Genomic DNA, 22,291 nt, shown 5'->3' on the forward strand with positions numbered 1-22,291 from the left:
GAAAGTCATTCGTTCCATCTTCCTTGCAGAAACCACGAGAACAAAGCCAGTTCCCTGTCAGTGACGGGGCTTCTTGTAATTTGTGGAATGTGCCTTAAACCTGAATGTCTGTAGCCAAAACTTGTTTCCACATTAAAAGCCAGCCAGCTCTGGAATGTTCTGGAAGTGTCTTCCTGGTACCAACTTGTTTTCTTCTGCTTGATTATGCCCTGTGGCTCAGAGTTCTCGCCTTATCAGCCAGTGAAAATTCATGTAACCTTAGATAGAGATTTGTGTGCAGGAAACCCTGAGCATACAGTAGTTTGCGGGGACTCATTGTAAGGACATGGGAAGGGAGGTTCCCGAAATCCATGCAGGGCACCCAGACACCTGAAAGGCAAAGGGATCTTGGTTGGTTGCAGGTGCAGTGAAGTCCACTGAAGGTGTGGTAGGAAAAATGTAGTCCTTAACCCAGGTCCCAGGCGGGAAGAAGGGTGTGTGCTAATTCCTGGTGCCCCTCGACGGGGGCCAGAGAGAAGGATGGAGACAACCCAGAGAGTCACAAGACCAGCGCCTCCCCTCAGGGTGCCTCCAGGCTGAAAGGGGGTCCTGGCTCTGGTCTCTGGGGACCCTGTGCCCCTTGGTTGGGGGTGTGGGGGAGAGAATCCATAAGAGAGTTTCTGAGAATTACAGTGTCATGTCCAGAAGCTAGAGCTTGCCTTGCATCAGGGGTCTCTACTCACTGCTTTTCCAACCTCCTGTGTTGAGGTTTAGAAAAGAGAGAATCGACTAGGCACTGTGGCTCATGCCTGTAATACAAGGACTTTGGGAAGCTGAGGTGAGAGGATTACTTGAGCTCAGGAGTTCAAGACTCACCTGGCCAACATAGCGAGACCCCTGTCTCTAGTAAAAAATTTGGCCAGGCATGGTGGCTCACGCCTGTAATCCCAGCACTTTGGGAGGCTGAGGTGGGCAGATCACCTGAGGTCAGGAGTTTGAGACCCAGCCTGGCCAACATTGTGAAACCCCGTCTCTATTAAAAATACAAAAATTAGCCAGGCATGGTAGCACATGGTGGCTGTAATCCCAGCTATTCAGGAGGCTGAGGCAGGAGAATCACTTGAACCCAGGAGGCAGAGGTGGTTGTGAGCTGAGATCACACCACTGCACTTTAGCCTGGGTGGACAGAGTGAGACTCCGTCTCAAACAAAAAAAAAAAAAAAAAAAAAAAAAAGTACCTGTCATTGTAGTGCATTCCCTGTAGTCAGCTACTCTGGAGGCTGAGGCAGGAAGATCCCTAGAGCCCAAGAAATGGAGGCTGTAGTGAGCTGTGATTACACCACTGCACTCCAGCCTGGACAACAGAGTGAGACCCTGTCTCAAATGAGAAAAAAACAAAAAGAAATGACAGAATCCAGAGAGACTAGGCTAGATCAAGCCTGCTGGGTCCTGGCAGGAGCCCCAGGGAGTAGCTCATCTGCAGACCTTTGCTTTAGTACTGCCCCTTAAACATAGAGGAAGAATGACATCCAAAGGGTGTGGAGCAGCCATGAGCTGAGAACTAGCCTGGTGTACCTGGGATTGATGGCAGGTCCTGGTCAACACGTCAGATCTGCATCACAGTCCATGCCTGAAGCCCGAGCTGAAGCGCCATCCCTGCTGCTCTCCCAAGAACTCCTCTGCTAGGGCAGGCCCCTTGCCCTTGGGTGCCAGGTGGGACTTGCCTGATGGGATGGGGTGCTTGCCATATACAACTTGCCATGAACTCAAGGTGACCCAGGTGGCCTTCTGAGTTGTGATGGGGCCTAGAACCAATGTGCTCTGATGTAACCATATTCTGTGATGTTGCCTTGCCCTGTTTACTCCAAAGTTCCCAGCCTGGTGCCCAGCAGGCAATTTTGCACTTACAGACACATTTACTTTGGCTTCCAAAGTGTTTTTAGACATTTGAATTTGTTGCCAACATTTAAACAGAGAGATTTCATATTTTTAAAAATCTGGAATTCTGGCTTCTCTTGAAAACTCAGAAATTCTGGCACCACGGGGCTTGCATTCCTACATGGCTAGAGCTGAGTTGCAGCTGCCGCTTTAGGCCTGTACCCCTTATTTACCATAGGCTCCCTCTTGTGTTACACTGAGCCCATGTTACCCATTTGGCTCCTGCAGGCCTTTGGGTTTGAGACCCTGGTCTACACACTTGGGGACCACCTGTTGTAAGGTACGTGGATGTGCTTTGGTCAAGAAATAAGACCAAGGTGGACATCCAGGCCAGAGTGACTCAGCGAGTTTTGGTCTCAGGCGTGTACTCCACTTGTTATGTAACCTGTTTGTGTAAGTTCATACTTGGTTCAAAGCCACTATTGTTTGGAAAAGGTATAACTGCCCTGCTGACGCTGTACAGACGTTCTTGGGCTTGGATGGGCATGGCTGCACATGGCATGCACTGGCACCCAGAGAGTGAAGCTACTGACCACTGTAAGGGAGAGCGACCATCTGGCAGATAGACAGAGGGGAGCCAGGACACGGCTTGGCTTGTGCCCAGATGGGGAGTTAAGCCGCTGACCCTGTAGCTGGCCTTGCAGGCCAGGGAGTGCACCTGCAAGCATGGCGGCTGCAGGAGCCGCAGAGCTGGCTGCTGAGAGGAGCCGCAGATCTGGAGAAGACAGCCAAGGTAAAGGTGGACAGTGTGAGAGCTGCTGGTGAGATAGCTGCTGAATAAAACTAACATTTTACCTGCGTACGGCCCGCCAAGTTTTCTTTCAGCTATCGCCCATCCACCTACTCCCCTCGAACCTCAGCATAGGCTGGAACCTGACCCTGGGTGTGACATTTGGTATACTGACACCTCTGTCTGTCCCAGTCCTGGTTCTCCCTGCCTTCCTGTTCCTCTCCCTGCCCTCATGGTCATTCCCAAGGGATCCAACCCATGTTGAGTATGGGCTAGAGGACTTCATGAATGCCTCATGATCTTCCTAGAGGCAAAGGCACCTCCTGCCTTCCAAGGTCAGTGGGAGGCTGGGATCGACACTGTTTATTATGCTTACGACAAAAAAGATAGGGAGAAAGACATGCAGCCTTACAGGTCATCTTTCTGGGATAGAACACAATGGGTTTTTTCCTGCCTCCTGAATATGTTAGTCAAGGCCAGTCATGCTATACATCTAATCTGACTTCTAAAATAGCAAGTGGAGGGTGAAGCACCGGATGAATTCAGCCCTGACAGAATTTTCAGCAGCTGTGGGGGCACTGGAAGAAACACTATTAACTAGTTTTGCACCTGAGACAAATGGCCTCACTCGCCTCACCCTCGTCCTGGTGGCATTTGTCTCAGATGCAAAATTTAGGAAAGAAACTTTGGAGTGCTCACCCTGTGGCTGGGTAGATGATCCTGAAATGGTGGTTTTCAAGCCTGAGTGTGTATCGCGATCATCAGAGGAGCTTGCTAAAGAGCAGTTCCTGGGGTCAGACCCTCACACATTTTGAGCAGGTGTGGGGGCTGGGAAACTGCGTCTGTAACCCTCTGTAATCTAATGTTTATCTAAATACTACTGTGCTCACACAGAGAACTCCCCAAAAGTCGAGGTGTTCCTCCAGAGGGCAGATGAGCAGATGGCAGACTCTGGAATTCAGTCAGGTGATGAGAGATGAGATGAGGCACTCCTAGGTTTGGGAAGAGGGAGCTGAAAGATGAACCTTTGCAGGTGCCCATGGTCAAAGTGGTGGTTTAATGCCATGCCATGCCCATCTTCTGTTGGCCTTGGCAGGGAATTACAGTCCTAGCTTAGGACCTGGCCCCTTATTTCTGCTGTAGGCTCTTTCCTGCCCTGGCTGAGATGGAGTGGAATGAGACCTAGAAACAGATCAAGCTAAATGTCCTCAGACAGATAAAGGTTTACATTTTCACCCCCATCAAATCGGAAAGCTCTCTGCCTGTGTTTTTCTAAGGGACAGGGACATCATTACTCAGTCCTCAACCTGGCCTCATATAGGGTCCCCTGTCAGTAAAGGAGTCAGTTAAGCCCACCAGGTATACCAAGGACTCTTACCTTCAGCCCCTGCTCCTTGGAAAGCTGCCTAATACTGGTGTTTAGCCTGAGCCTGACTCCTTCTCAACACTAAGAGCTGATGAAGTCCTGAAGCAGAAAGAGCTCTGACCTGAGAGTCAGGCATCCTTATTCTGATCTCAGCTCAGCTACTGATTTGCTGTGACCCTGGAAAAGTCACTTCCCATCTTTCTGACCCTATAAAATGAAGGGTAGACTAGAGGAGAGCTTCTACAACTTTAATGTGGTCAACGAAATGGAATAGAAAATTCTACAAGTCTGTCCTTCCACAAAAGCAGCAAATAAGGTGGCAAAAACTCAAACAAATGTATGGGAATTCTGGAAACGAATTGAAAGTTTACAGCAATCAGGTGAATACCTAAGAATAAAAGCTGGATTTAGTAAGAGAGCTTTGTTGTGTTTTAGCTTACATTGGCCCCAACCCCCACTCCCCAGCATGGCAGCAACATCAAAAACAATATCTCTCATTCCCTGTATAGGTTCCTGTCACTGGAGGTAGCAGATTAGACCTTATTCTCAAGAAGTGTGTTTATTTTGATTTGTCAGGTTGCTCCCTGAAGGACTGGTTCAAATGCCTTGCTTTTATTTTGCCTAATTTGGAACTCTCCCAAAGTGAAGGTGGCAGCCTGGAAAGACATTTCAAGGTCAATGTATTAGTGGCTCATGCCCAGGGAAAGGAATAACATTTGGAGCAAACAGGAGACAAATTGAAAAGTTTCAGGAGGAAAGTCTAGGAAATAAGATTGTTTGAGGGAGAATAAGGACTTTAAAGAGCTTCCACATATTCCTGGGAATCTAGAAGGCCATACACATGCCTAAGGCTGGGCATGTGCTTGAAAAGACTTGAGAGGGCCCTATGCTCTCACCTCTGCCTGACCTTCAGGCTCTGTGCACGCAGGAAGTGAAGGCTAAGGCATAGTTATAAACTGCATGGGTGAAAGTTGAAACGTGTGTCCCGACACAGAACACATCTGCAAATACTAGGAGGCTTTTTGTTGTTCAAAAGAAATCTTTTGAATCACTAGCTGACCACTAAGCTAACCAGAGACTTAGTGGTCACACCTGACAAAGAATACAAACGAAAAAACTGAAAACATAGTTCAAGAAAATAATAGGTTGGGCATAGTGGCTCACATCGGTAATCCCAGCACTTTGGGAGACTGAGGCAGGTGGATCACTTGAACCCAGGACTTCGAGACCAGCCTGGGCAACATGGCAAAACCCCATCTCTACAAAAAATACTAAAAATTAGCAGGGCCTGGTGGCACACACCTATAGTCCCAGCTGCCCAGGAGGCTGAGGTGGGAGGATCACCTGAACCTGGGAGGTCCAGGCTGTAGTGAGCCATAATCCTGCCATTGCACTCCAGCCTAGGTGACACAGTGGAGGAATAATTTTATTTCCAAACTTGCTACGTTATAAATAATATTCAAAATGTCCAGTTTTCAACAAAAATTATGAGGTATGCAAAGAAAGTATGGCTCATACATAGAAAAAAAATCTGCTAATAGAAACTGAGGAAAGCTCAGACATTGGACTTAACAGGCAAGACTTTAAGTCAATTATTTTCAAAAAGGTCAAAGGGCTAAAGGAAACCAGGAGAATGATATCTCACCATTATTGATAAAGAGACTGGAATTATAAAAAGGAACCAAATAGAAGTTCTGGAATTGAGAAGTACACAAATGAAAAATTCACTGGAAGGGTTCCAAAGCAGACTTAAAAAGGCAGAAGAAAAAAATCAGCAAACTTCAAGATAGGTCAATTGAGATTACCTATTCTGAGGTGCAGAAAGAAAACAACAACCACAACAACAGAGTTAACTGAGCCTAAGACACCTGCAGGATACCATCAAGTGTACCAACATACACCTAATAAGAATCACAGAAGAGTGAATGTAGAAGAAATTTTTAAAGAAACAATGGCTGAAAACATACTGAAAGACATTAATCTACGCATACAAAGAGCTCAATGAATTACAATAGGGTCAACTCAAAGAGACACTCAGTGTGACATTGAGACACGTTACAATCATACTGTCCAAAGACAAAGCAAATCCTGAAAGCAGAAAGAGCCACTTGACACGTACAAGAAATCTTCAATAAGATTAATAGCCAATTTCTCATCCAACATTATGGAGGTGAGAAGGTAATGAGGTGACATATTCAGTGGGCTGAAAGGAAAATCTTGGGTGGGCTTGATATTTGTAGATATTCATCTGTGTCTGAGCATTGAAGAGTTAGGTATTTATCGTAGTCTTCACAGTCTGTGCTTGTTTGTATCTGTCCTTCTTGGGAAGGCTTTCCAGATATTTGAATGGCTTGGGTGTTGTGATCTAAGCTGTATCTGCTTAAGGATTCACCGCAAGCCCAATAACACTTTGGTTTTTTTAGCCTCATAGAGGTACTGCCTTGATGGTCTTGAACAAGATTCAGGATTCTCTGGATTACCATACAGAGACTCTTGTTCTATTCCCTTACTGTCTCCCAAACAAAGGGAGTCCCTCTCTCTGTTCTAAGCCACCTGAAGCTGCGGGTGAAAGGACATAAGCACCCCTGTGGCCACCACCACTAGGACTGCACTGGGTCAGACCTGAAAGCCAGCACAGCACTGGATCTCACCCAAGGCCTTCTATTACCACTCCCTGGCTACTGCCTATGTCTGCTCAAGGCCCTGGGGCTCTACAATTGGCTGGTGGCAGAGCCAGCCAGGCTTGTGTCCTTCCCTTCAGAACAGCAAGTTCCACCAGGCCCCAGGTGGGTCCAGAGGTGCCATCTGGAAGCCAGCAACTAGAGTAAAAAATCTTAGAAGTCTACCTGGTGTTCTATTATACTGCAGATGAGCTGGCACTGAATCCACAAGATGCAGTCCTTCCCTCTCTTCCTTCCCCTTTCCCAAGACAGAGGTGCCTCACTCCACGGCCACCCGCCACCACAGGCCACAGGGAGTGCTGTCAGACTGCTGCTGATGTTCCCTTAAGGCCCAGGGATTCTTCAACCAGCTTGTGGTGAATGCTGCCTGGCATGGGACTCACCCTCCAGGGCAGTGGGCTCCCCTCTGGCCCAGGGTAGGTCCATAAATGCTATCCAAGTCCTGGAATTGGCAGTCCCAAGAACCATGTGGTGCTTTACTCTCCTGTGGCTGAGCTAGTACCTAAGGTGTAAGACAAAGCCCACTTTACTTTTCCTTTCACTTTTCTCTAGCAGGAATCTCGCCTTTTAACTACCACAGCTGGGAATGTGCTGGCTGAATCTGAACCTGAAACCAGCAAGACTCAGAGTCTCACCCAAGGCCCTCAACATAGTACCCGGGTATCTCTGCTGGTTATTCAGGGACCAAGGGCTCCTCAGTTAACAGGCAATAAATGCAGCCAAGACTGGGTCCTTTCCTTCGAGGCAGTGGGTTCCCTTCCAGCCCAGGGTGTGTCTAGAAATGTTGTCCAGGAACAAAAATCCTGAACAACATGCTAGCAGACTAAATCCAGCAGCATATTAAAAGCATTATACATCATGACCAAGTGAAATTTATCCCAGGAATGCAAGGGTCGTTTAATAGATGAAAATCAGGCTGAGTGCAGTGGCTCACTCACGCCTGTAATTCCAGCACTTTGGGAGGCCGAGGTGGGCAGATCACCTGAGGTCAGAAGTTCAAGACCAGCCTGGCCAACATGGCAAAACCCTGTCTCTACTAAAAATACAAAACTTAGCCGGGCATGGTGGCGGGTACCTGTAATCCCAGTTACTCGGGAGGCTGATGAGGCAGGAGAATTGCTGGCACCTGGAAGGCAGAAGTTGCAGTGAGCTGAGATCGTGCCACTGCACTCCAGCCTGAGCAACAGAGCAAGACTCCATCTCAGAAAAACAAACAAACAACAAAGATGTAATGCATGTAATTAATAAAATGAAAGGGGAAAATCACACATGATCATCTCAACTGATGCAGAAAAAGCATTTGAAAAAACCCAACATCCTTTCGTGATTGAAAAAACACTCAACGAAGTAAGACTAGAAGGAAAATGTCTCAACCTGCCAGAAGGCATCTATGAATAAGCCACAGCTGATATTGCAGGTGGGAATGTAAAATAGTACAGCTGCAATACAAAAGAGTTTGGTGGTTCTTCAAAAAGTTAAACATAACAGTTACCATGTGACTCAGCCATCTCATGCCTACATATAGACCCAAAACAAATTGAAAAACAAATATTCACACAAAAACTCATATATGGATGTTCATAGCAACATTATTCATAATAGCCAAAAAATGCAAACAACCCAAATGTCCATCAATTGATGAATAAATGAATAAAATGTGGGCCGGGTGCAGTGGCTCATGCCTGTAATCCCAGCACTTTGGGAGGCCGAGGCAGGCGGATCACCTGAGGTCAGGAGTTTGAGACCAGCCTGACCAACATGGTGAAACCCCATCTCTACTAAAAATACAAGAATTAGCCAGCCGTGGTGGTGTGCACCTATAATTCCAGCTACTCAGGAGGCTGAGGCAGGAAATCGCCTGGACCTGGGAGGCAGAGGTTGCAGTGAGCTGAGATCATGCCACTGCACTACAGCATGGGTGACAGAGTGAGACTCTGTCTAAAAAAGAAAAAAAAAGAATAAAATGTGGTATATTCATATAATAAAACATTATTCATCCATAAGGAATGAAGTACAGATACATGCTACAATACAGATGGCCCTTGAAAACATTATGCTCAGAGAAAGAAGCCAGATACAGCTAGGCTACATATTGTATGATTCTATTTACAGTAGTACCCCCTTACCTTCAGGGGATGAATTCAATACCCCTAGTGGATGCCTGAAACCACAATAGTCTCTAATCCTGTTATACTATGTTTTTTCCTATGCATGCATACCTATGAAGTTTAATTTATAAATGAGGCACCATAAGAGATTAGCAACAATAGCTAAGAATAAAATAGAACAATTAGTACACTATGCCAGCTTCTGTGAAGGGAGAGTTGCATAAAAAACAACAACCATATGCCAGCAGCTCTGCTCTTCCACTTTGGGTCTTGATTAAGAGAAAGAAGTGTTCCTGGAACACAAGCACTGTGATACTGTGGCCATTGATCTGATAACTGAGAAGGCTGCTAAGTGACTAACAGGCAGGAAGTGTAGACAGCGTGGACCATGCTGGACAAAGGGAGCATTCACGTCCAGAGCGGGATGAAGTGGGATGGTGAGAGATTTCATCAGGCCACTTAGAATGATGTGCAATTGAAAACTCATATATTGTTTATTTCTGGAGTTTAATATTTTAGGACCATGGTTGACTGCAGGTAACTGAAACCAGGGAAGGTGAAACCACAGATAAAGCGGGACTACTGTATTTAAAAAGTCCAGAATAGGCAAGTTCATGAAGACAGAGACCAGTGGTTTCCAGGGTAGTCGGGAGAGCAGGAATGGGATGTGACTGCTTAAGAGATACAGAGTTTCTTTCTAGAGGGAAAACAACGTTCTGGAACTGGTGGTGATGACTGCACAACTTCTGAATGTACTGGAAACCACTGCATTTTTACAATTTATTTATTTTTTATTTTTTATTTTTTTTTTTGAGACAAGGTCTCTGTCACCCAGGCTGGAGTGCAGTGGCATGATCATGGCTCACTGCAACCTTGACCTACAGGGCTCAGGTGATCCTCCCACCTCAGCCTCCTAAGTAGCTAGGACTACAGGCACGCGCCACCATGCCTGGCTAATTTTTGTAATTTTTGTAGGGATGGGGTTTCACCGTGTTGCCCAGGCTGGTCTCAAACTTCTGGGCTCAAGTGATCCTCCTACCTTGGCCTCCTAAAGTGCTAGGATTATAGGCGTAAGCCACCACCTCCAGCCTTGTACAATTTAAAATAGTTAAAATGATGAATTTTACATTGAATTTCACTTCATAGGAAATTTTTTAAAAAACAATAACAAACCACTTTAACGGACACATAAATGCCCTGGGGGTCTCATTGTAATGCAGATTTGGGAGTCTGGGTGGGTCCTGAGACCCTGATCCCCTTGCTTCTCACCTATGGCCACATTTTGAGAAGCAAGGCCACTCGAAGGGCCCCCACCTGTGTGAGTCAACCCCTGCTCCATCTGCCTCTGTAAATAAGGAGGGCTAAAGCACAGATGGCGGGTGTGGGCGTGTCCCCAACTCTGAGCCTGAAGGGGGTTGCAGGCCTCCTCCAGGCATGGAAGTGGAGGGAGAGGGGGCTATAGTTAAACGGGTTACTCTGTCAGCAGACACAGAGGAGACCAAAAGAATAGTTTTTATTTCACATGAAGCTGAGGAAGGACGGCGAGAGGACAGGGCTGGCTCTGTGGGTGCTGCCTGGCAGGTGCACCACCTCCAGCTGCTGGGCTCCAGCTCCGGGGCTCAGAAGCCATCTGAAAGAAAGCAGAGGCCTCCAGTGAGCAAGCTGGGGCGCTGCAGGGTACCCGCCTCCGGGGTGTCCAGCAGTGCTTTCCCTTCCCTCCCTAGTCCCCGGGAACTCCTGTGCGCGGGACACAGGGATCAAGGAGACAGCAGAGTGCAACCCCATCCCTGCCTGATCAGTAGGGGTTACCCGTCTTCCGAGAGGGTTTTGGGGTGGAACAGGAGTGGCTCCTCAGGGGGAAATGAAAGGAGTTAAGGAACTCCAGTCGTGAGAAGGCCAATGAAGGAGGCAGTTTCTCCGCGCCGCGGTTGTGCTGAGATGGCATCTAGGGCTGGCTCTTCCAGAACCTCATTTGACACTAGGCGGCAGCGACCGGGTGGCGGGGGCCGGGGGCGGGGAGCAGGGATGATGCCGTCCCTCTTCCGACCCCAGGGAGCGCTGGGGCCCTCCCTGCCTGCCAGGCTACACCTGTGCGGTGGAGTAGCCGTCCCTCTCTCGCCTGCCCAGCCCCAGATGACAGCAGCCCAGAGGCGGTCCTCTGCCACCTGCACTGCTCACCTTCTCCGAGGAGGTCGGGAGCGGGGCTGAAGGGTCCCGGGGGCAGGTTCCAGGCCAGCTCCTCCAGCAGGCCCAGCAGGCCTTTTACCTCTGTCCCCAGGTGATCCACGGTCTTCTCTACCATCTAGAGTGGGAAAGGGGGTAAAGTCGAGGACAGGAGTGGTTCCACGTTCTGCTTCATCAGCCAGGTCCTAAGAGCAGCTGGCGATCCAGTGCGGTGCAATGAGAAAGGACTAGGCGCTGCGGGACCTGGGTTTCCTTCACTCAGGCTCCACCCCTACCTGCCTCAGTTTCCCCAGATGACAATATCCTAGGGGTCTCGCTCTCTAAGGTTCCTTCCTTTTTGGCACTCAGTCACAGGTTTGGATGAAGCGCCTGTGGAATACTCTCCCTTTTTGCCTTTGCAGACTGGAGCTCACATTCCTTTTGTTGTTCTGCCCCCTGGTGGTGTCTCTGCCAAATGACAAGTTTAGGATTCTGAAATTTACTCAGGGTTCTTAATGATTTTTCCCTGTGTGTGCCATGGATACCACTGGCAGTGTGGTGAAGCCTACAGACCTCTTCTCAGAATGATGCCTTAAATGCGAAAAATAAAACATATAGAATTACCAAGGGCACCAATTGCATTAAAATATTCAAGTATTAGGCCGGGCGTGGTGTCTCATGCCTGTAATCCCAGCACTTTCGGAGGCCGAGGTAGGCAGATCACTGGAGGTCAGGAGTTCGAGATTAGCCTAGTCAACATGGTGAAACCCTGCCTCTACTAAAAATACAAAAAGAAGCCAGGTGTGGTAGTGCCCGTCTGTAGTCCCAGCTACTCGGGAGGCTGAGGCAAGAGAATCACTTGAACCGGGAGGTGGAGGTTGCAGTGAGCTGAGACCACACCATTGCACTCCAGCCTGGGTGACAGAGTGAGACTCTACCACAAAAAAAAAAAAAAAAGAAAAAGAAAAAGAAAAAAGAAAAAAAAATTCAAGGATTTAAAATTAAACTTTTTGGCCTAGCATGGTGGCTCACGCCTGTAATCCCAGCACTTTGGGAGGCTGAGGTGAGATCACTTGAGGTCAGGAGTTTGAGACCAGCCTGGCCAACATGGTGAAACCCCATCTCTACCAAAAGTACAAAAAATTAGCTGGGCATGGTAAGTACAAAAAATTAGCTGGGCATGGTGGTGCATGCCTGTAGTCCCAGCTACTTGGGAGGTTGAGGCACAAGAATCACTGGAACCTGGGAGGCAGAGGATGCAGTGAGCCAAGACTGTACCATGCGCTCCAGGCTGGGTGACAGAGACTCTGTCAAAAAAAAATTAATTTTTTGAGTAATATATGTATTGGCCGGGCAAAGTGACTCATGCCTGTAATCCCAGCACCTTGGGAGGCCGAGGTGGGTGAATGGCTTGAGCTCAGGAGTTCAAGACCAGCCTGGGCAGCATAGCAAAACCTTGCCTCTACAAAAAAATACAAAAATTAGTCAGGCATGGTGGCACATGTGCCTGTAGTCCCAGCTACTTGGAAGACTGAGGTGGGAGGATCGCTTGAGCCTGGGAAATGGAAGTTGCAGAGAACCGAGACTGCACTACGGCACTCCAGCCTGCTAGACAGAGAGAGACCCTGCCTCAAAAAAAAAAGAAAAATGTATTTATTAACTCACTAAATCACATGATTTAACATCAGGCCTGCCCACAACTGAAATTTTGACACAAGGGTAAAAATGATATGTTGAGATATTCACAACTAGAGGCAGATGAAATTATCTGGATTTCTATTGATGACAAAGTTATAGTACTGTTAATACCACAGCTTGCTGTCTGTATTTATGATGAATGGGACACTCAATTTCAGTTAAAGTCTTGTGACAATAAAGATGTAAACGTTTCCCCACACAAATTAGGAATCATGGCTATATAACAAAACAGTGACTGAATTTCCACCTTCCCATCCAGTAACGATGTTGAAATATCCGGCGGGGGGGGGCGGATAAGCAAGGCCTTAGGAGAGGCAGAGTCCACTGGGGGCTGGGCAGCCTGGCAACCCAGATGCGAGGATGATGTTGGACAAGGTGGTCACAGGGCAGGATTGGCCTGGATGTCCTCACATTCCAAAGCAAGCCTGCATCTGCCCATAAAAACACCATTCTAGAAGGTGGTCCTGAACCCGCATGCCCTTCCAAATCACCCTGTTACCTCCTCCATGACATCTAGACGGCGTTGCACAGCCATATGTCTGTCACACACTGTGCTCTGAGCTGAATCTCCTCGTGGAGGGCTGAAGGGTTCTGTAGCTGTGGGAAAATGAGTCTTTTCACTGTGGGATCCTTAGTTTTCCATAATGCCAGAGACTCCTATAAACACTGGGCTCAAGTGGGGTCAGTCCTCAAGGCAAACGCAAGAGCAAGCAAAGGAAGGCCCAGATGGGAGTGAGTGTGTGAGTGTCAGCCATCTCAATCCCACCAATCTCTACAGTCATAGCCACCCACAGACCCAGATGAACTTCCTCAAGGAGGTGAAGCCCAGGGAGGAAAGGAGGACAGGCTTCAGCCAGGGAGCTGCAATGATGGAGGGGTCTGAAAGAGCATGGCTCACTGTGTAAACCCTGGAGGCAGCCTGCAGTGGCTGGAGATACAGGGTGGTCGGGAGAGAGACTGGAGAGGGAAGTCCTGGAAATGAAGCCAAGGGGGTAGAGTTTTAACCCAGGGGCTTTAATAAACCAGTTCTGATGCTTGTTTTGTTTGTTTGCTTGTTTGTTTGTTCTGAGACAGAGTCTCGCTCTGTCGCCCAGGCTGAAGTGCAATGGTGCGATCTCGGCTCACTCCAACCTCCGCCTCCTGGGTTCAAGCGATTCTCCTGCCTCAGCCTCCCGAGTAGCTGGGATTACAAGTCCTGCCACCACGCCCTGCTAATTTTTGTATTTTTAGTAGAGACAGGGTTTCACCATGTAGGTCAGGCTGATCTCAAACTCCTGACCTCAGGTGATCCGCCCGCCTCGGCCTTCCAAAGTGCTGGGATTACAGGTGTGAGCCACCATGCCAGGCCAAGGGGGTTTATTTTAACAGAAAAGTCACAGGGTCAAACATGAATTTTTAAAATAGAGGGAATAGATTGGAGGGAGATGCCTTTGAAGGCAGGAGGTTACTGCAGCAATCAGGATAAGAGGGGTGAGGGAGAAGTGATAAGCAGAAGCAGGAGCTGTAGGAATAGTGAGGAAGGAAATGAGAGGAGATATTTTAAAAGTAGCAGCATTGACGCTGGAAACCCATTAGTAACAGTTGGCATGTGATGAGCGCTTACCATGCACCATGTAGGGTGCTAACTTAACCTCTCCAACAACCTGTTGTTATGCCCAATCTACACATAGGAAAACTGAAGCACAGAAGGGTGAAAGGATGTGTCCAAAGTCACTACTCATAAGCAGAGGATCTGCCATTCAACCCGCTCAACTCCTGATTCACCATTGTTCTTCTTGAGTTAGCTCTTCCAGGCACCATCAACCCTCATAGCAGAAGTCTGAGAGCCCTGATTCCAAGTTCGGGTTTCAGAGTTGGTAACCCTGAGATGCCTGTGGGGCATCAGGGTGGCTGGAACCTTGGAGAACGCTGACACTCAGGAAGGAGGGTGCTGCCCCAGAAGTCAAGAGAAGCCAGGAGCTTTGTAGATTCTACAGAGGATGAAAAGGGTCAGCATGACCAAAAGCAGCGGGGAGGTGTAGCAAGTTAAGGACTGGAAAGAGAGCACAGAAAGGCCCTGCTAAATTTTACCCCAGCACTTTTAGGAGTGGTGGAAAAGCAGAGTTTGGATTACTGGGAGATGAGAAGGGAAGGTGAGGTTGGGGGTAGAAACTTGGAATCTGGAAAATTCCATGAAGCTTGGCTGTGAAGGAAGGGAGATTGGATCGCAAGGTCTAGAGAAGTATTTATGGTTGTCATTTTTTTTTTTTAAGTATTGGAAAACACAACCATGCTTACAGCCTGAGGGACAGGAGGAAGACAGGAGAACCCAAGGAATGCACTTCCTGAACTGATGGGAGGCCCTGGATCCAGAGCAGGGGGGACCACATCTGGAAGGAAGACAGAGGAAATGCAGCAAAAACAGGCAAAGGCAAACCATCTAACTAGGGGCCAAAAAGTGGAGTGAGCTCCCACCTGATGGCCTCTGTTTACTCTGTGCAATAAGATGGAGATCACGTAGGGAGGAGAGCTAGATGTTACAATGACAAGAATTCTTTGAGTAGGTTGCTAAACACAGACATTAAAATAGTGACCATGGTGTCTGGAAATGGCAGCTCGTGCCTGTAATCCTAGCACTTTGGGAGGCCAAGTGGGAGGATCGCTTGAGGCCAGGAGTTCGAGACCAGCCTGGTCAACATAGTGAGACCCCATCTCTAAAAAGAAAAAATTTTTTAAGTTAAAAAAAAATGGTGGCCATGATGGGAACATTTACACCACTGAAATCAATGACCCACACCCCTTTTTTTTTGAGAGCCAGTCTATCAGTGCACCACTAGGTAAGGGACTTGAATAAAGAGAGGGCTTCGAAAGAGGATGTGCAGAATGAGGGATGCAGTGTGGGAGGACCATGCAGAATGAGTTGGCATCAACAAGGAATCCTGGAAGCACGAGTCCTCCCCCAGCAATGCTCCATAGTCTGGGCGTAGAGCAGCAAAGACAGATGGCTGGATGGAGCTGAAACCTAGGAGTCTGCAGGATGGATGTGGTGGAGGCAAGGGGCCAAGGAACTGAGATTTGGCCAGTCAGGGGTTTAGGACAGGAGGCCTGGAATCCAGCTGGAATAAGGAAGGAAATGAGGCCAAGAAGGGGGCCAATAAATTGGGAGAAACGGGGGCTGAAGAGACGGAGGTCTTAGGAATCACACAAGGAACAAGAGGTAAAGAATATTGCAATTTTAGCTTTTAGAGGTAGAGCAGCTTCAGATAGTGACAATATTAAGGCTGTGGCCATGGATGTGAGCATCCAAAGCTCAATGGGGGGAGACAGTTATGGAACTTGATCTCTCTACGTGCAATGCTTGTAGCTGTAAGGCCTTGGTGTTGGAAGGGTTGGCCAAGGGGCCACCTGCAGTTGTCTAGAAGTGGGGCAGGTCTTGAGGTAAGACAGAGCTGGTAATGGATGTGTAACTCTGAGAGGCCGAGTGATTTGCCCAAGATCACACCATCTGCAAATGCCTGGACCTCAGGCACCCTGACCTCCTGGCCTCATCTCAGCAAGGTGGAGCCCCCTACCCTGTGAGTTTCTGATTCCAACTCTATCTAGCTCTCAGCTCTTCCACTCAGAGATAAGAACAAGACCAGGGACAAAATGTCCTTCCACTCTGAGCATCTTTTGTGGAGAACAATCTGTTTTTCAAATTATCCTTTCCATTATTTCCCTCCACTGAACTTAGAAAAGACTTTTCAAAAGATAATGGTGTTATTGTTGAATCTGGGGAGGGAGGAGGACATCATAATGGTGCTTTGGTTATTTTTTTAAGGAGAGTCCTTTAAAGACGTATACTGAAATATTTACAAATGAAAGGCTGTGCTGTCTTGGATTTACTTCCAAAGTAAATAATTCAGGCCTCGGTGGGGATGGGGGAGAGGCATGCGTGGATGTTTAGAGCCAACAGGATGGGCTGAGAGTTGCTAATTGTTGAAGCTGGGTGATGAGCACATGGGGTCGCATTCAGCGATTCTGTCTACTGTTGTGTGCACAGTTTGAAATGTTCCATAACACAAATCTGATGGGGTTGTCAGCAGAAAGCAGCAGCCATCGTGGGCTGCAGGCATCCATGTAAAATATTCAGAGACAGAGAGGCCCCTGGAGGCTATGCTCTATCCTGGCCCCACATCCTGAGAAGGCCCTTGAGAGGCAGGAGCAAGTCTAGAGGAGGCTATGGGAAGGGACTGCTTTTTTTTTTTTTTTCCAGAGTCTCACTCTGTCACCCAGGCTGAAATGCAGTGGCACGGTCATGGCTCACTACAACCTCTTCTTCCCGGGTTCAAGCAATTCTCCCACCTCAGCCTCCAGAGTGGCTGGAACTACAGGCACACACCACCATGCCTGGCTACGTTTTATAATTTTTGTAGGGATGGGGTTTCACTGTGTTGCCCAGGCTAAGCTCAAACCCCTGGGCTTAAGTGATCCACCTGCCTCGGCCTCCCAAAGTGCTGGGATTATAGGTGTGAACCACCACACCCAGTCTGGGACTTCAAATTTTAACTCAATTGTCTCAGCTAAAACTGGGCTGCTCAGCTTGGAGAGGAAAAGCTCTGAGGGGGCCGGAAGAGCTGTTCCCCACAGACAGAGTGGCTGTCCTGGGGGAAGGCCTGTCGTCATAAGTCTGTGGATACCCATACCTCCTGCTGGCTCTGTCCAGAGGCCTTTGGCCAAGCCTTTCCCCTGAGGCTCACCTGCCCTCTCCCAGACCCTAGCCACTCTCCCCTCACATACTTCCTCCAGGCTTAGGCCAGAGGAATGCGGTGTGACCCTGCCAGCCAAGTGGGAGTCTGGCGGCTTTAGAAGTCAGGAACAACCAGAGCCTGCTTCTCTCCACTGGCCTAAAACACCCTGTTCTCTACGTGTCTGTGATGAGGTCTAACTTGGCTCCAAAACCCCTCCAGGGAAAAGGCTGGGCTGAGGTCACTCCCAACATGGCTCAGCACTAATCCTTCACATCTGGACAAAACTGTGCTCTGTGCACCCCGGAGCAACTGTCCATGAGCTCATCGGGGCCTCCACGGAGTGCATCTGAGAGAGCAAGCTTGGAGCAGGGCCTGACATTGTACTGCCTGCTCCCTCCACACCAGCGTCCTCACCACAGCGCTGACTTGAACGCATCATGGTAGAAAACAAGCTGGAGACCCCTGTTCTCAGCCTGGTTCAGCCACTAATGATTGTGGGATTGTGAGAAAGTTTCTTCTCCTCCCTGAGCCTCTGCTGCCTCCTCCATAAAATGGGGTAGGGTAGGCCCGAGGCCCTGACTCCTCTGTGTAGTGCATCCTTAATTCTTCTCTGTCTTTTGGAGGCTGCAGAGAGGCCTCAAGAGGCCTACAAGAGCTGGGCTCAGTGGTTCACACCTGTAATCCCAGAGCTTTAGGAGGCTGAGGCAGGAGGATCGCTTGAAGCCAGAAGTTTGAGGCCACCCTGGGCAACACGGTGAGATTCTGTTTCTACAAAATAAATAAATAAATAAATAAATAAAAATAAAAAAATTAGCCTAGATTGGTGGCATATACTTGTAGTCTCAGTTATTTGGAAAACTGAGGTGGGAGAACTGCTTGAGCCCAGGAGTTTGAGACTACAGTCAGCTATGATTGCACCACTGCACTGCAGCCTGGGTGACAGTGAAAAACCCTGTCTTGTAAAAAAAAATAAAAATAAAAATAAAATAGTAGACACGCATATGCACCCACAGGGCTGTCAGTGGCTCAGACAAGGGGAGTGGAAAAGGCTGAAGGATTATGATAATTAACCCTGAGCAGCCAAGGCTGTGGCTCTGCAGGGCTCCCTTCCTTCCTTTCCTCCTGCTCTCCCAGGCCCTGCCAGTTGGGAAATGGACCTCCTTGGATGCTGCGTTGTTTTCTCTGGCCCGGCTCCTGCTTGGGGCCTGATGTGCACCCTGGATGGTGGCCACGGGCGGGGCATCCTGTGCTGGTGAGAACAGGCTGCTGTGGGGCCTGGAGGCCCCACGGGAGGGCTGGGCTGGGCTGGCTGCCCCAGTTGAAGAGACGTGGCCGCTGGGTCCCATCCTCTGAGGCGGAAGTACCGCTCCTTCTACTTACAGGCCTTACAGGGAGACCTTTTTTATCTGGACCCAAACAGTAAGAAAGTGCCACAGCGCAGATGATTTCTGCATGTTGGGTGATGAGAAATGTTTTCTCAGTGGCATCTCTGAAAGGTGCTGCTGTATCTTCTGAATTGTCAAAGTCACACTCTGCTTTGAAAAGCAACCCTGGCCACTTGGTGGTTAATTATATTTGACCACATTCAATATAATAGAATAATAAATTTACCACATCCAATATTTGTATTAAAATGTATGATTCATTCAAAATCATCCATGGGTTTTGATGATTTTTGAAAGCTGCAGAACACTATTCTTCAAGTGATTCTATAAAAAACTCCAAAATATTCTTCAAGTGATTCTATAAAAAACTCCAAAATACAGGCCGGGCGTGGTGGCTCATGGTCTAAAAAGCTATCAGGGATAAAGTTTTCTCTGAGTGCTGTTAAAAGAAACCAAGACTGCGGCCCAGCGTGGTGGCTCATGCCTGTAATCCCAGCACTTTGGGAGGCTGAGGAAGGCTGATCACTTGATGTCAGGAGTTGGAGACCAGCCTGGCCAACATGGTGAAACCCACCCCCGCCGTCCCCGTCTCTACTAAAAAATGCAAAAATTAGCCTGGCGTGGTGGTGCGCATCTGTAATCCCAGCTACTCAGGAGGCTGAGGCACGGGAATTGCTTGAACCTGGGAGGCAGAGGTTGTGATGAGCCAAGATCACACCAGTGCACTCCACCCGGGATGACAAAACAAGACTCTGTCTCAAAAAAAAAAAAAAAATGAAAGAAAGAAAAGAAAAGAAAGAAAGAAACCAAGGTTGGAAGTCGGACATGCTAGAGATAGCTCTCCATTTATAGAAAATATAAGGGGTGGAGGTATTTAAATGACATCAAAGGGATGCAATTAGCAAAATCTAAAAGTGGAAAACTTTACAGGACAAACTTAGTTTCTTCAACAACAACAAAAATTTAAGTAAAAAAAAGGGGAGAGAAAACTTACATATTTAAAGAGATCTAATAGACATATTGACCAAATGCAGTGTATGTAACCTTATTTGGATTAAACAAATGAATTGCAAAAAGATATGACACAATCAATCAAGGACATTTGAACAGTGATTGAATATTTAATGATATTCAGTCACGGCTTTTGGAGTGTGATCATGGCATTGCAGTTGTGTTTATTAAAAGAGTGTTTATAGATGAAAATACATGATGCCAGGCCAGGCGCTGTGGCTCACATCTGTAATCCCAACACTTTGGGAGGCCGAGGCAGGGGGATCATCTGAGTTTGGGAGTTCGAGACCAGTCTGGCCAACATGGTGAAATCCTGTGTGTACTAAAAATACCAAAAGTAGTCAAGTATGATGGTGCTTGCCTGTAGTCCCAGCTACTTGGGAGGCTGAGGCAGGATAATCAGTTGAACCCAGGAGGCGGAGGTTGCAGTGAGCTGAGATTGCACCACTGCATTCTAGCATGGGTGACAGAATGAGACACTGTCTCAAAAAAAAAAAAAAGAAGGAAGAAAAGAAAAGAAAATACACAATGCCTGGATTTCCTTTAAAATAATCCAGGGAGGGGAGAGAGGGTGGAAACTATAGATGAGATAAAACTGCCTATGAACTGATACTTGTTGAAGTAGGGGTGATAAGTACCTTATATGATTCTTTCATGTACTATTATTTTGTGTCTTTTTGTATCCAAAAGTTTTCTTAATCAAAAGTTAAGATATGTCATCTAAAATCTGAAAGATTATGCACAAAAATGTATGAAATCAGTGTGAAATTACACTAATACATGAATACTTTCTTCCTTTTCTTCTTCTTCTTCTTTTTTTTGAGACAGAATCTTGGTCTGTCACCCAAGCTGGATTGCCGTGGCTTCATCTCGGCTCACTGCAACCTCCACCTCCCAGGTTCAAGTGATTCTCCTGCCTCAGCCTCCTGAGTAGCTGGGACTACAGGTATGTGCCACCACGCCCGGCTAATTATTGTATTTTTAACAGAGACAGGGTTTCACCGTGTTAGCCAGGCTGGTCTTGATCTCCTGACCTCGTGATCCCCCCGCCTGAGAGGGAGGTGGGGGGAAGAAAGTGAACAGTGAAAGGCAAGGAACCCAGCTAATGAAGTACCCAGACAGCCTCTCCCTTCGGCACAGCTCTCTACCTCCACCCGGTCCCCGATCTCCACCCATAACAGCTCAGTTCCCCAGAGAAGCTCCCTGGAAACTGGGAGGTGACTTCTTCATCGACCGCAGAACCACCTGAGGCCACCTGGCAGGTGAATAGGTGGCCTTTCTCCTGGGCCCCCCGCCTGGTTCTTTAAGGCTGTGCTGGGCTAGCCTGGGTCAGTCACCCTTTGGAGTCTGGCTTGTTATGCAATGTCCTATAAAGCCAGGCCTGAGCCTCCACTGGCCCTCTGAGAGGGAGCTGGCCTCCTGGGCTGCCCCACCCAGCAGCTGTGACCTCCCACTCCAGATCCTGGCTCCTTTTCTCTTGCCAGCTCTACTCCGGGCATCAAGCTTCTCTCTCTCTCCTTTTTGGTCTCTCTCAAATCTTTCTCTTTTCTTCACTATCCTCTCTCCCTCCACCCCTTGCCATTTCAATCACTCTTTCTCTTTCCTTCTTCTTCTGTCTCTCAAACTCCTTTTTCTTTCTATCCTAGTTCATATTTGTTCAGGGAAAGCCTCTTTCTGTCTCGGCCTCTCCTTTTCCTTTTCACTGTTTATTCTTTCCTCTCTCCTTTATCCCTCCGTTGCTCTACTTCTCTGCCTTTTTCTGAGTCTGTTTCCTCTCAATCTTTCTCTCCATCCCTCCCTCCCTCCCTGCATCTGCCTCTCTCTCCATCTCGCTGCTGTGTCCAGCTCTCTCTCTGTGTCGCTCTCTTGCTCATTCCTTCCTCGCCATCTGCGGGTCTCCCCGGCTCCAGGTCCCCTGTCGCGCCCCGTGCCCCACTCACCGGCCAAAGAGCCCGCGGCGCGGAGCAGGGCCAGCCCGGCCAGCGCGCAGAGCAGGGGCCGCATGGTGCCGGCCCGGCAGAGCGCAGCGCCGCGTCTGCCCACAGCCGCCCTTCCCGGATCGCGCTCGGCCGGCCCGGGAGGAAATGCTCTCAGTTCGAGCCAAAATTCCTGGGCGGCTCCAGGCTTTCTGGCTTGAGAGAACCCGCCCCCTCCAGAGGCCCCTCTGCATCCCATGGGCAGCGCGGAGCCCAGAGACCCCAGGAGCTGAGGCACCGACGTGCCACCTGGGCGCCTCCCGAGGAAGGGGCCGCCCCCTCCCCGAGTCCCCGCGCCTCCTGAGGGCCCGGGGGGTGAGGGGGATTGGGTGAGGTCTTGGACTCAAGGCGACCGAGCCTGGGGTCAGGGGTTTGTTGTGAGCCCGTTTCACAGGCGGGCAGACTAAGACTCGGAGAGAAGTGTGTTCCTTGGCATCACTCTCAGCCACGGCACAGGATCTGAACCCCTGTCTCCCGGGAGTGTGGAAGCTTTTCTCTGTTCACCTACGAGCAACAAATTAATTCTAATTACATGGAACAGTGTCTG

General features: G+C 48.5%; 1 protein-coding gene across 3 annotated transcripts; it reads right to left on the reverse strand.

Annotated features, from left to right (window-relative positions):
* Positions 1–9,959: 9,959 nt before the first annotated feature.
* Positions 9,960–22,182, reverse strand: PLAC9 (placenta specific 9). Of its 3 annotated transcripts, XM_025397147.1 has the most exons (4): positions 21,709–22,182; positions 13,163–13,260; positions 10,981–11,104; positions 10,298–10,432 (listed from the first exon to the last, which is right to left on the reverse strand). In XM_025397147.1, exons 1-4 carry the CDS (start codon positions 21,941–21,943, stop codon positions 10,422–10,424), a joined length of 468 nt encoding a protein of 155 aa, XP_025252932.1. In that variant the 5' UTR covers positions 21,944–22,182; the 3' UTR covers positions 10,298–10,421. The 3 variants fall into 3 exon arrangements, with proteins under 3 accessions (XP_025252934.1, XP_025252932.1, XP_025252931.1); XM_025397149.1 differs by lacking the exon at positions 10,981–11,104 and having other exon boundaries at positions 9,960–10,432; XM_025397146.1 differs by lacking the exon at positions 13,163–13,260.
* Between the last annotated feature and the right edge of the window lie 109 nt (positions 22,183–22,291).

Source organism: Theropithecus gelada, chromosome 9 (genome assembly GCF_003255815.1).
Source record: "Theropithecus gelada isolate Dixy chromosome 9, Tgel_1.0, whole genome shotgun sequence".
NCBI classification, from domain to species: Eukaryota; Metazoa; Chordata; class Mammalia; order Primates; family Cercopithecidae; genus Theropithecus; species Theropithecus gelada.